General features: G+C 51.5%; 4 protein-coding genes across 4 annotated transcripts; 1 reads left to right on the top strand and 3 right to left on the bottom strand.

Moving 5' to 3' along the window:
• Positions 1–116: 116 nt before the first annotated feature.
• On the bottom strand, positions 117–494 carry CCOS01_16108 (uncharacterized protein; the record flags this gene model as incomplete). Its single annotated transcript, XM_060464245.1, has 1 exon — positions 117–494. The coding sequence occupies one exon, from the start codon at positions 492–494 to the stop codon at positions 117–119; it is 378 nt and encodes a 125-aa protein (XP_060305300.1).
• A 2,059-nt stretch (positions 495–2,553) lies between these two features.
• Positions 2,554–5,751, top strand: CCOS01_16107 (BRO1-like domain-containing protein; the record flags this gene model as incomplete). Its single annotated transcript, XM_060464244.1, has 4 exons — positions 2,554–2,831; positions 2,909–3,338; positions 3,422–4,573; positions 4,627–5,751. 4 exons carry the CDS (start codon positions 2,554–2,556, stop codon positions 5,749–5,751), a joined length of 2,985 nt encoding a protein of 994 aa, XP_060305299.1.
• Positions 5,752–6,703: 952 nt separating this feature from the next.
• On the bottom strand, positions 6,704–7,102 carry CCOS01_16106 (uncharacterized protein; the record flags this gene model as incomplete). Its single annotated transcript, XM_060464243.1, has 1 exon — positions 6,704–7,102. One exon carries the CDS (start codon positions 7,100–7,102, stop codon positions 6,704–6,706), a length of 399 nt encoding a protein of 132 aa, XP_060305298.1.
• A 1,675-nt stretch (positions 7,103–8,777) lies between these two features.
• CCOS01_16105 (uncharacterized protein) lies at positions 8,778–12,998 on the bottom strand (the record flags this gene model as incomplete). Its single annotated transcript, XM_060464242.1, has 4 exons — positions 8,778–10,989; positions 11,047–11,668; positions 11,733–12,336; positions 12,399–12,998. The coding sequence occupies 4 exons, from the start codon at positions 12,996–12,998 to the stop codon at positions 8,778–8,780; spliced, it is 4,038 nt and encodes a 1,345-aa protein (XP_060305297.1).
• Between the last annotated feature and the right edge of the window lie 1,118 nt (positions 12,999–14,116).

Here is a 14,116-nt window from a genome sequence, read left to right as displayed (position 1 = left end):
GTGAATTGCGGCCAGAGAGATAGGGAATCCAAGAAGGTGACCTTCTCGTGACGCGGGGCGCTTAGGGATCTTGACGATGAGACGCATAGAATTCATGTGAGCGCCGTGATGCTCACTTAGCATTCAGGGTCTGGCTGGTTGGTTCCGGCCGCAGAAACGGCGTTTTGCCGCGCACCAGGAAACTGAAAGCAACGGGAGAAATGCCACAAAGGAATGGAAAGACGGGGATCCTTGCAAGGAGCGGGCCGTTCGGGCCTGGTACCTGGTCCTGGCTCGGGTCCCTGAAAGTGGGACCACGAAGCGCCGGCCGCCGGCGACCAATGGGAGGCCCGGGTAGAGGGGTAGCTAGAGGTCCGGATATTGGGTGGCCCGTCACCTGCATGAAGGTCGGGGCCAATGTGGTTGCGGAAGCGTGGGTTGTCGAAGTTTGGGTGAAGCGTGTTTGTGAGTGTTAGTGGGATTGCGGATGGACTCTTCTGATGTTGAAGGGGCATCGCGTCGTTGATGGTTAAGCTGCTTTCTCTACTGTCGAGTATCTGTAGCGCATTTACAGGTTCCTGCTCGGTTGAGATGAAGAAGTGTGGGTGAATTCGTTCCGCTCACGTGTAATGGTCAAGTCATCTCTGTCGGTAAAGAAGAGAATTGCTGACATGCAGCAGAGTCGGAACGTACATGTAAGCAGCGATGGGACCGTGATGAGCAGAAGGTGCGGTCTGGCCAAGGTGGAACTGAACGGAACCACATGGATATCACGAGACAGCCATGCCAAAGCTAGCTGGGTCGAGCTGCTCGGAGCAGACTATCGGGGGTGGAGTGAGGCCGCATGCGAGAGACGGAGGAGAGTTGCATTGGGCAACGTCTCACTGTGATCCCGCCAGAGATGAGGGATAGGCCATTTGGGCATGTCGACGCGATAGGCGAGGTAACCTGATCAACGGTGAGGTGATTGGGACCCGGACCTCAAGTAGATTTGAGGTCTCATCGTGTTGATGTTACTTTGTGATATTGGCACCAGAGAGTCGGGATAGGCGCGTTTAGCTAGATGCAGATAGATGCCCGATCGAGAGTCGGTTGAGGGCGCCTTGCTACGGCTGAATTGTCTGGTGGACTGACGGATCATTGGGAGCTGCCACTATTCGCCCTGCGTAGGTGTCGTCACTTGGATTGAAGCAACGGAAGTGTGAGAAGTTGCCTAAAGAAAAGTCACGAAAGAGGAACCTGGAATCTTCACAGTTCACTTGTGAGTCAAGTGCGACGGACAGGTTCGTACCCTCGTCTAGGCCCCCGCCAAAAAGCCAGGAACATCCCCGGCTCGCGGTGGACAATTCTCACTGCCTGGCGGCTACGTAAGACAGCCCAACGCATCTTCTCCCAGTATTCGTGAGGTACACGTTATGCGCCAACGTCAACACCACTCACACGAGGCTAAGCCGAGCAGTGCAACAAGACTACGGCGACGAATAAAGACGGCGCAGACTTTTGCTTGTCTCCAATCTCCGAGGCCTGGGCGCTTCGTCAACCAAGCATATATCACCAACAGTCCGGAACCGCCACCGCCAGAGGCGCAACCTGGGGTGTTTAGGTGTTTGAAGACGAAAACGAGACGCCTGACGACGCCGAGCCATCTCGGGCAAGACGAAAGCTGCCCCGCCCTTCCCAAGAAGCTCCTCTTTAGGCCCTCTGTCTAAATTACCGACAGTCCCTCATCTCGCCAGGTCCCCCAGCATTATGACCTCACAGGAACACGAGTCTGGTACATTCCTTCGCAAGCAATAGCCAGGGAGGCGAAAAGAAAAAAACAAAGAAAGAGGAAAACAACGATATTGTTGCCGCCTTTGCAAGACAATTTGTTGCCAGCCTTCGTACTACCACACCAACACCCTCCAGTCAATCTGCACCTCATCTTGAACAGGCACCAAAACTTAAGGCCGGCCGCAGAACAGCAACCCACCCGACCACAGCCAGCGCCATCAGCGCCGCCGAGAGCAACTACCCGACCACGGCGGGCATCCTTCTCTATCAATCAGCAGCCAGCGGCACCACAAACCGGGTCTGCCTCTCTGCCCATCGGCAACCGAGCATACGTAAGGTACATGCACTATCTACTCTCGTCGGGTACCTGGCCTGGCCTGACTTACTACCTATTAAGGTAGGTCGACAGAGGGTCGGAAGTACGTACTCACGATTGAGCTTGGGTGCACTGACTCTCAACTGCCCCCGACCAAGCTGCTACCATTCTGGGCTCCTTCAATCGTCGCTGCCCGCCCCCACCCCGCACTCCGCCCGCCACGGCAAGACAGACAGCAACCAGCAACCTGCCCAGCGACCTGACCGGAGAGCTGCATCCGTCCACCTCCAGCCCGTCGCTTTTTCTTCCCAAGGCCACCTCTAAAGAGGCCCCGTATGCCACCCAATCATCAAGACATTTGAACGAGGCTACCCATCACAGCAAACCACCCCTCCGACTGCGATTCACTGTCCCCCGCGACATCCCCGCGATTCCCCCGGGCCGAAACCTCGTCTCCGGAGCTGGCCTCGTCGCCCTCTTTCAAAATGACGCAGTCGCCCATGATCTCCTCGCCTCTCAAGGCCACAAACGAAATCGACTGGGTCACTCCCCTGAAGGACTACATCAGAGATACATACGGCGATGATCCTGAACGCTATGCCGAGGAGTGCGCCACCCTCAATCGTCTGCGACAGGACGTGAGGGGCGCCGGCAAGGACAGCACCTCGGGTCGCGATATGCTCTACAGATACTACGGCCAGCTCGAGCTTCTCGACTTGCGCTTTCCTGTCGATGAGCAACACATCAAGATCTCCTTCACCTGGTATCTCTTCCGCTGCCCCTGCTGCGTCTCGCGGCCCAACGCGCCGTTAGACCATTCTGACCCCTAGTGTTTTGCAGGTTTGACGCCTTTACACATAAATCGACGGCCCAATATTCGCTCGCCTTCGAAAAGGCTTCCATAATATTCAACATCTCCGCCGTCCTATCGTGTCACGCCGCCCATCAAACAAGATCCGAGGAGTCAGGCCTCAAGGCCGCGTACCACTCTTTCCAAGCCTCCGCCGGCATGTTCACTTACATCAACGAGAACTTTCTCCACGCACCTTCGTCCGACCTTAGCCGCGAAACCGTCAAAACTCTGATTTCAATCATGTTGGCACAGGCTCAAGAGGTTTTCCTAGAGAAGCAAGTGGCGGATCAGAAGAAGGTGGCCTTGCTAGCCAAGCTCTCCAGCCAGGCAGCGTACTTGTACGGGCAAGCTGTTGAGGGTGTCCAGGACAACTTCAATAGGGCCATATTTGAGAAAGTCTGGCTTCTCATGGTTCAGGTAAGGATTGCTAGCACAGTGTCTCGGGACTCCCATCAGGGGTGGTTTACAACCATGTGCTGTGGCTCTGCTAACAGACTTAGGTCAAATTCAACCTCCTGAGCTCCATGTCGCAGTACTACCAGGCCCTCGCCGATGACGAAGCTGGTCAGCATGGAACTGCTGTCGCGAGACTTCAAGCTGCAGAAACTCAGGGCAAGGAGGCAAGCCGCATCGCTGCCAATTTCCCAAGCTCAGTACCCCCGAGCTCGAACCTCAGCGCCGAGACTGGTGGGCTTTTGGTCGAGTTTAGTAAACGGCACTTGTCGACTGTTCAGGACAAACTCAAAGAGTTCAGCAAGGATAACGATTTCATCTACCATCAAACCGTACCCGCGGAGGCCAGTCTTCCACCCGTCCCGAAGCTTCCTGCGTCAAAACCAATCCCTGTCAGCGAGCTCTACGCCGGCCAAGATATCCAGCGCATTACTGGACCCGACCTTTTCTCCAAGATTGTGCCCCTGGCTGTGACGGAATCGGCCAGTCTTTACGATGAGGAGAAGGCCAAATTGATCAGAGCTGAGACGGAACGAGTGGACACGGCGAACAGCGAAATGGCAGCAAGTCTGGACTACTTGAGACTTCCCGGCGCTCTGCAGGTTCTCAAAGGTGGCGTCGATCAAGAAATCATGCCAGATGAAGAGTTCAGGACTTGGTGTGAGGATGTTGCGGGGCATGAAGATCCCGCCGCCATTTTCGATATCTTGAGATCCGACAAGGATATCATTGTGAACACACTGGATAAGAACACGAAACAACTGGATATGGAAGAAAGTGTGTGCGAGAAGATGCGATCCAAATACGAGAACGAATGGACCCAGCAACCGAGTTCGAGATTAACATCAACTCTGCGAAGCGATATCAGGAACTACCGAGAAGCGTTGGAAGAGGCAGCGAGAAGCGACAATCAACTAGCGGCAAAATTACGGCAAAATGAAGTCGAATTCGAGGAGATGAGGGCGGCAGCCTCCCACGGAAGTATCGAGTCCCTGTTTCAACATGCCGTCAGCAAGGTGCGCGGAAAATCGAGCAATGTTACGAGTCCTTTGGGCAACGAGCCAAACCTGCTGGATGTCGACTTTGACGAAGGGGGCCCGAGTGTCGTTGACCAAATCCACAAAGTGGAAGAGATCATGAAGAAGTTGAACCTGATCAAAAGAGAACGCAATCAAGTGTTGAAAGACCTCAAGGAAAAGGTTTGTTCATTGAAGTCCTTGCAGAAAGCCGAACAATGCACTAACATCCGTAGGTTCACAACGACGACATCTCGGAAATTCTGATTTTGAACAAAAAGTCAATAACCAATTACGAGAACCAACTCTTCCAGTCAGAGTTGGAAAAGTTCCGGCCATACCAGAACAGATTGCTACAGGCAAATCACAAGCAGTCCGCCTTGATGAAGGACTTGACAACCAGCTTCAACACACTGCTGCAGGACAAGCGGGTCCGTTCGGAGCAGAGCAAGTACGAGACAGTGCAACGCCAAAGGACATCGGTCATGAACAAGTACAAGCGGGCGTATCAGGAGTTCCTCGACCTAGAGGCTGGTCTTCAAGGTGCCAAGACTTGGTATGCTGAGATGAAGGAGACCGTACAAAGCCTTGAGAAGAACGTCGATACGTTCGTCAACAACAGGCGGTCTGAGGGGGCTCAACTCCTCAACAGCATTGAGCAGGAGCGGTCGACTCGTAAAGACGCACATGCTGAGCTGGAGCGCGAGCGTCTGAGGGGTTTGATGGAGCGTATGTCCATGGAGCCTCCTGTGTCGTCACCCAAGCCCGCCTCGAACCGGCCAACGCCGTCGCCTTTGAACTTCGCCAACAACTCGACTCCGCGATACCCCCAGACCAACTTTTCGGGTCAGTACCAAGTCCCTCAGTCTCCGCCTCCGAACCAGCAGCAATACCCGAGCTTCGCCGCCCCTCCCACCTCGCAATCTTACACGCCTCAGCCGGCGAATACATACGGCCAGCCAGCATACAATCCGAGTCAGTACGGCCGCACTCCCGGCCCAACATCACCGCCTCCCCACCAGTCCACTTTTGGCCCAACTGTCTTGCGAGGCCCGGCTTCGCCCCCGCCAACGCAGACCTCATTCAATCAGAACCAGCAGTACGGCAGTTTCCCTAACCCACAGCAACAACAGCAACAAATGCCTGCCGGGTTCGTTCCGCCGCCTCCGCCTCCTGGTCCTCCACCATTGGGCCCTCAGCAGACTTTCTACGGCCAGCAGGATTACCAACAGCAGCAACAGCAACAACAAAACTATCCGCAGCAAAACCCACAAAGTGCCTACCCTTCTAGTGCGCACCCACGGTCAGCTCAGCCTCAACAGAACAGTGATCCTTGGGCGGGATTGAACAACTGGAAATAAGAGTGGCTGGAAATGACGAGCCGCAAGTTGAGGACGTTGATGACACTTCAAGTGGTGGTAGCTTTCGCGCGAAGCACGCAACTGAGAGTTGTGTAGCTGCTTAACATCTAAGACGAGCGAGTGTTGGTTGCAGGCAGGATGGTACCACAAAATCAATGGTTCGAGTAGGCCTAAGGCGTGATGAGGCTTGCTGGTAGGCACGACAGACTAGCAAGACATCTTGAGAGGGGGCTTATACATAGACCAAACAACCAACCACAATTGCATAAAGTAACATCCCATTTATTGATGTGACGGACTGCCCAGGTAGTCTGAGATAGGTTTTCATCACCTCGAGCTCCCAGATTAGTGCATGCCCACCCAACCATGGGTAAAGTAAACTCTTCGTTCGAACTATCAGAAATGCCCAAAAATTAAAAAAAAAAAAAAAAAAAAAAAAAAAAAAAAAAGAGTTCACCCCCCCGGTGGCGAATGGGGACTACATCTCTGGTGCTCATGCTGGGACTCGAACACGGGACCTCTGAGCCTTCACCGAGTAGGCTGTTCGTGGGCTTCAACCACTCCGCCAACCAGCCAGTTTTGACCTGACCCCCGAGGGGGCGCCTGCTGGCTGGTGACTGGAACGGAGGTGAGGTGGTATATATGGGATTATTGTGTGTTCAGGGAGAAGGTGCGATCAGTGAGGTACCTGCTAAGAGTGAGTTAAGGTGGCTCACGATGAGTGGATGGATAGAGCGGTGAACCAGCACCTCGTTTATACGTCTAGGAGAGGTTTCGACCATGGTCTACCTTTTCCGAGGCGAGGGTATGAGGAGAGGATATGAACAGCAGCTGAAGTGTATATGGCGTCGTGGTGGATTGGTTGAGAGGTGGTAGGAGACTGCGAGTTGGAGCTTCGCGGCCCTTCCTATTGCAAGCCTCCATATCTATCCAATTATTTCGGGCTTATATCTCAATCCTGAGCCAAACCTCCAGCCGCCGCATCGCCGGACTCTTGATTCTCGGACCTTGTCGCGGGTGGAAACTTTGGCGTCCCATTCGCGTCCGTACCCCAGCCGCCGTACCCGGTCTCGGCCATCATACCACCCAGGCCCGACGGGCTACCGGTCGTGATGCTCCCCGCCGCCCTGTTCCCGCCCACGCCGGGACGATCTGCCGCCCACCCGTTCAGAGTGTCTTTGCTCATGCCGGTGTACTTTAGGACGTCGGCGTCTGAGATTTCTCCTCTTTTGGAGTCTTGGAATCTGCGGTACAAAGATTTCTTTGGCGCGGGGCTGGTTTGAGACTCGCTTGTGGGGTCGTTGTTGATTAGAGGCTTGGTGCTGTCGGTTTTGGAGAGGCGAGAGAACATGGTGAAATTAGTTGTGAGGATTTTGGCTGACTTTTTGGAGAGGAACTTGGAGTGTAGAGGGTGGTAGATAACACGCTGAGTGGTGAGAGGTAGTCAAAGAGACGAAGTGGCGGAATTGATGTACAAATGTCTACTTGGGTTGTTGGAAGTCGGTGTAGTTGCTGCTACTTATGCATCTGGTGAGCCCTGAGCCTTTGACACATGAGAATTGGATTGCATCGATCTAACCAGTTGTAGGATATGGAACCGTTGCCTCATATTACCCCACCCAAATAAGGTATTCACCTGCCCAAAGAAGCTTATTTCCTTATGGGTAAACCTTGAAGTGATTGCAAGCGTAGTCCGTATAAGTCCACGAACGGCGCAAGGGTATGATCACTCATTCACCATCAAGAGCTGAAGTCAAAATGAACTCACGGGTACAGTATCCTGGCTTGAATCTGCAACATGTTCTCATCAGAGACTTTCTGAGGTCCGCCGTGAGTGCGCTGAAAGTTTGGTTTGACACTATGAATCCGGTTTCCTTTCTCTGTATGAGCATGCCTACCCATCTCAGTGATCCAGGAGAAAGCGAGCATGTTGCTAAGACCTTGAATAGAATCTGGGTCGCTCCAAGAATTGGTTTCCAGATTCGGGTTCAAGGGCGCTGTTGAGACCCTCAGAAGGGCCGATGGGTACGAGAATTGGTTGATATGATCCACAACTTCATATGCGGTCCAATTGGGACCTCTCGTGTGAAGGGTTGGTCCTTGGTTGTTGGTTACTCCCTGTCGGTCGTTGTTCTTCAGCGAAGTCTTGGCGCTAGACTACAAAGGACCCTGGAACTGGATTTTAGTATCAATGGACAGCAGACTCGATCCAAATTCTATCATGAATACCACTAGTTCATACCGTATGTAAGTTTCTGAAAAAGGGCACAGCCGGTCCAGTGGCCACTTAAGAAAGTCTCATAATGTCTGAGGAACCGTAAATGATTCCTGAGTGGAATATTGCGAGCCTTGTCCAGTCTGGCCTTGAGTGTAGGCGGCACACTTCGCGATATTCCATTTGAAGAAACAGAGGGTCTACACAGTGAAACCACCCATATAAAGATTCATAATACGCCACGGCTGTGCTCTGGGCTGCAGCTCTTACTGCCTCAAGTGCTTCTTATCATAGTTATGCCCACTAGTATCTGATAACACAGATATCCCACGTCTATCTTCCTAATAACAGGCACAGACTTTGGAAAGTCTCATTGAAGAGTACAGAGTTGAGTCTACTGATTGGGAGTTCAGTGTAGATACGACTGGAACGGGGACCTCTGTAAAGCTGAACGGTGCTGTGGAGGAGGTTTGGCTTCAGCTTCCGGCCATCTGATCGACCAAGTCAGTAATGGACTTTTTCTCCGACAGCCTTTGGAGCAACACTGCAGTCTTATTCACGTAGATCGTAGAAAGCTTTGGGTAAATTTTTAACAAAGTTTGCCCCCACAACAAACGACGAAACTCACTACATCTGCTATTCTACCTAATAGTAACTATCACAATATGGTCTCCCCCAGCTAGATGTTCTTAGCGAAAATGTCTTAGATCAAAGCCTTGGTAAAGGCGGCGGTGAAATCCCAGTGAGAATCAACTTTCACCCACAAAACAACTTGAAAACGATCTTGCGTGCGATGGGGCGCGTCCAGCAGTCATCGCAACCAGAACCCAAACGATCTGCTCCCACTCTTCCAGTCACTCTCGAAAAGCCAATCAAACATATCCGTTTCTTCATACTCGATGTCGGCCGTAGCATCTATATCGGGTGGCAAGTCCCTTCGGGGAATACCGAGGCTGATCAACACTTGCCTCTCGATCTGGAGCTCCTGTACAAGATACGCTGTCATATCCATCTCGCGTCGCCGTTTTCGATATCTGGTTCTTTGCCTCATTGCTCCGTCGATACTTCCGTATCGCTCTCTCCTTGTTTCCCAGATTATATCCTCCTTTCTCCTGGGCCGTACAAAGGCAAGCTGAGCTAAATCTGCCTTTGCTTCTTCAACAAGAAACTTGATCATAACAAGAGACGACTCAGACGAGGACCACCCGAATATTGCAGCAGACAGAATACTGCCATATTCTCCGAACTCCAAATATGCATTGACTTCAGCGCCATGTTCAATCAGTAACCGAGCACAATTCACGTCTCCCCTCCATACAGCAGCTGCCAATGGACTACCATATTTTCCAAACCTCAGCTCTGCCTTGGCGTCAGCGCCATGTTGAATCAGTGACCGAGCAAAATCCACGTCTGCCATCGATACAGCAGCTGCCAGGGGACTTCCATATTCGCCACCTTCCGGCATGGCGTTGACATCGGCTTCGCGCTCTAGGAGAAGGCGAACACATTCGGGCTCTCCAACGCGTATAGCAGCAATCAGAGGACAGCCAAAGTTCCCGTATCTGAACTGGTCGTTGACATTTGCACCGTTTTCTAGAAGAAAGCGAGCACTTTCGAGACGGCCATGGAATATGGCAGAAGTCAGGGGACTTCCATAGCTGTCTTTGAGGTTCTCCGGGTTGACTTCTGCTCCCTTGTCAAGCAGGGCTTTAATGGTGTTGAGATCGCCATTAAAAGCAGCCCTCGACAGGGCACAACCGAAACGGCACCCCCCCGATCCACCGGTATCATCGGTATTACACTTCATGTTGGGATCCAGACCATTCTCCAGTAGAATAGTGCAGCACCCAGATCCATTCTCCGCTGCCAGACAAGCCAGAGTTTGGTCTTTGAGGACGCAGTCCATGTTTGCACCGTTCTTGAGGAGCAGCTCCATGACATCGATCTCTCGTCGGTTTACTGATATCCACAACGGAGGGCCGTAATCAAGGGCGTCAAAAGATGCGTTGACGTCACAACCCCGACTGATTAGAAATTGACAGAGGTCGTAGTGGCCAAAATGGGTGGCAATTTGCAGCAGGCCCAGACCTTCCTCATTTACCAACGAGGGAAGGTCGAGGCCTTCGTTCCACCACTCAGGCAGGAACCGATGAAGTCCCATTGCCACAATGCCAAAGGCGAAGTTGGTAACTGGCCTGACCTGTTTCGACATAGGTGTGTAAAAAAGCCATTGAGCAGGTTCGATGGCGCGGCTGCAAAATACCTGATACTCCTTCGATGAACACGGAGGTCGTTCTTCGCCCAGGAATTGTTTCAAAGCAAGGGCTACGTCTTCAGCTCTGTCATCTTGTTCTGGAAGATCGTGGGTGTGTGTGAGCCAGTTCAGTCGAATGTACGCTTGAAGCGGATGACGAGGATCTAAAGGTTGGTCAAGGTCCGCTCCTCCTGCCTCGTACCAACTATCTGAATGCGTGCCACAGCCTTCCTGGAGGGTCCGTGAGTCGTCGTCGTCGTCGTCAACATCTGAGGGTGGCCAGATAGAGGAGTAAGCTGCGCAGCAATCCCTCAAGCAGTTGATCAAGACAATTGCTACCTCCGCTGGTGCGTCTTTGACCCACCGCTCTTTCTTCTTATCTTCAAAGTATTCTCTGACCGATGCATGGGAAAACCTCCAGACCTCGAGCTTGGGGTCCCTCACAATCAAATGTTGACAGACAGTCTCCAACATTTTCTCGGTGAGATCTGACTTGTCGTGAGCTTTCATGCCGTCTCCATGCATCTGTTCGCTTTCCACTTGAATGGCTGACAGCAATGTGCGACTGTCGAACGGCCGGCGGGCGCACATAACCCATCTCACCGCTCGCTGCAGCATGAAACGCTCAAAGCTCTCAGGTTCGTGTTTATCGCAAATCTCATCGTAGGCTTTGGTCAGAGTTTTGGGAAGGTCTCCAAGCCTGGCTTTGACAGTGGTATTGGTCTCGAACTCCTTGAGCTGTTCCCATTGCAGGTAAGTCCATCTGAACCTAGTTTTTTTCCAGTCAGCTTAAGTAGGTAAGGATAGTGTGGGAGCTAGAACTCACATTCCCTTGCTCTTCTTCACAAGCTTCTCTTTAACAACCTGCTTGGTTTCAGGGCTCCAGTCCACAGTGAAGTTGTCCACCTCTGTATGGACAAACTTCTCGATGTCGCCCTGATTATCAGAAGTGTTGATTATGATCGTCGCCCTCAGCTCTTGGAATGATCTCAGATGGTCACTGATATCGTGCTCTGGACGGCTGGCGATGAATATCTTCAAACAACTATTGGTTTTCTCCACTAAACGCTTGAAGAGCTGAACAATCTGCCGTCTCGTGTCTTTCTTGCACTCATCCAAGGCGTCGAGTATCAGAACAGTTCGAGGGTAACTGTTTATCATCTCTACCAACGCTGTCTCGCATTCTTGGAGCGTGATATCGCTCTGAATTTGTTTTCTCTGGTATAGGTTGAATAATGTCTCATGAATGCTCTCAGGATGACCGTTCACCTCGCCTAGTTGTCGGATGTAGCTTCGTAGAATGGATTGAATGCTTTGCCGACTCTGATCAGAGCTATTGCAGTAGAAAAAGGCGAGACCCAGGCTGTGCCCACTGTGAAATTGGAGTTTGTCGTGAATCCGACAATGATCAACTACTTTCGAAGATAGGAACGATTTTCCCGTACCGACTGCAGAACAGAGCCGTGGTCAGTTGGGAACTACACACAACAGCCCTCGGGCCTAAATACTTACTATCGCCTCGCAACCAAAACACCGGAGTGCAATCAGAGTCTTCCCATTCAAGGAATTTAGAATGGCTGACCAACCATTCGCATGTGCCCTTGGTTCTTTTTTCGACCTTTTCGTTATGATGAGATCCGACTGGAATTACACTGACGTATTCCATAGCCTTGTCTCTTTCATGCTTATCAAGCACCTTAAGAATATCCATGACATTCTTGTCGGTACGCTTGATCGGTTCTTCAAGATTTTCAAGCAATCTTCGATGCTCATCATCTGCTGTAGCCTTGCAAGGGCGAGTTGCAAGCTCAAGTTCCTGCTCAAGTGCTCTCACTGCTGATAGCCGGTTTTCGCCATAACCGGGGTCAACGAGCGCGTCGAAGAATCGACGCAAATGACCATGCTCCATTTCTTCGTAGACAAAAGCAAGAAACTCCAAGCATTTCGCGTATACTTCAACCAACTTCGTCATCAAATCTTCCTGATAAGGCGGCCTAGGCGACATGGAGTTCCCAATGTAGACCTTCTCGTACACTCTACCGCGCCTCACGAGGCAGAGGACTATGTCGGTGCATCCCATAATAGCCACAAGATCCTCACGCTCAGATACGTGGGCCTGCAAGATCATTAGATCGTAGTATTGGCAAAAGTGTATTTATGCTTTGCTGCAACACATACCGCCAGAAGCACCTTGATAGCTGACCACACGGCGTTAGAGGGCGCAGGGGCAAAGTTGATGGCAATATTTCCAATCGCAGTCACCACAGGGATAACTTTATTCGCATAATCCCTCCACAGAATCTCTCGGTCGCCGGATTTGAGCTTCAACGACTCTTGCTTGTGTTTCTCTTCGCTAGCTCGAACGAACTCCGCCAACTCACTTGCAGGATTCTGGACATTGCTCGGTGGAGGAAGACTGGCGATCCATATCTGAGTTTTCACGTTCACCTTCTTGCATGCTTCCTGCCATAAATTAACGGTTGAAGTAGAGCCGTTCAATGCAGATGGTCCTGGAACGTTGGAAGCAGGAAGGAGTGAAGGGCCATCCGCATTACCAGTAGATGATGTCGCGCGTGAGACGCTTAGTACTGGATCACGGCGTACGACCTTGGGGTCTGTAGGCTCAGACTTTCCATCGTCAGCCGATTTTGACGCTGGTAGGACATCAACACCGGTCGAAGGAGACCCGGAAACGTCATGGCGCGGTTTCTCTCGTCTCTTGAAGCAAGAGCATATGGCGGAAAGGCAACCGCCGTCGGATTGGCGGGAGTCGGTCATACCGCAGTGAAGGATGCCTCTTCCTAAGTCGCAAGTTTGTAAAGAAGCAATTCAGAAGGAGGATATTTAATAGGAAAACGTCAGGACGAAAAGAATGCATGGTCAGATGCTAACCCCTTTACCCCGTTCCCCCCTCAAGTCGAAGTTTCTGCAGCTGTCCGTTTCTAATTTTCCATGCAGCCTGGGCTGCATCTACTAAGTCTGTTGCCCATGGAATGTCTAGGTCTGACGGGCCAGGTCCTCTCCAAGACCCTATCAAAAGTTCGACTGAGCCGCTCAGGCCCCAACAGTTAAGACCTGCATCTGCAGCTGGACTCAAATAGGTTGCACTGATTGGGTCTGGAGTCGAGGTGTCCAACAGGGCCCCGCAACCTTTGAAGTTCGGGCTGGGTGTTATGCCCTCCCTATCCCCCCTCCCAGCCAATGAAGCCTTGATATAGTTCCTCTATCTTCTGCACTCGCTTGATTGCATCTGAGATCTGACCGCTTTGCCGCTGTGGGCAGATTCAAGTTGCAAATGTACTGTGGGATGGTCCTGCAGTACCCTGGGCCCATGAGCTGATAGCCTGACATGTACGAATCCTTTTGGTGAAAAATGTGGACAAAGCCAGATGGTGCATTTTAACAATCGGCTTTATCGGTTTGCGGTTATGGATGTTATTAGACATGGATTGTATTTTATAATTCATTAGTCGGTAAGGTCGGCTGTCTTTGCCACACTTCCTTGAATGTTCCTCCTGGAATTAGATCAAAATCTATTCGTAATCGCAACTGCAGGCTTTATTACAAGGTATTTCGATATATGACAAATAAGCCTTGATTAAGACATGCCATGATGCAATCTAGAATAACCGGGAAGAGTACACGTTGTATATACATAATCAGTCACCATGTCGGCAATGCCCGGGTGCAAGTTGCTTCCGAGCCAAACAATTGACTCATTGATTGGTTACAAAACGTTTGTATTTGCAATGAGGTCGGTGTATTCTATGAACTGTTGTTCATACATATCTCATTATAGCACTGCAAGTGGTCGACACCGAGAGTCTGGTTCTGCCGGAGTTTTAAAGGTTCCGCACTCTACCTTACAGAAAGGTAAGCAGTTTGGGCGGACTAGG

The sequence above is a fragment of the Colletotrichum costaricense genome, assembly GCF_030867565.1.
Source record: "Colletotrichum costaricense strain IMI 309622 chromosome Unknown Scaffold_27.1, whole genome shotgun sequence".
Taxonomy (NCBI): Eukaryota; Fungi; Ascomycota; class Sordariomycetes; order Glomerellales; family Glomerellaceae; genus Colletotrichum; species Colletotrichum costaricense.
Note: the sequence above shows the minus strand (reverse complement) of the source record. Positions and strands in the feature narration are given on the sequence as shown.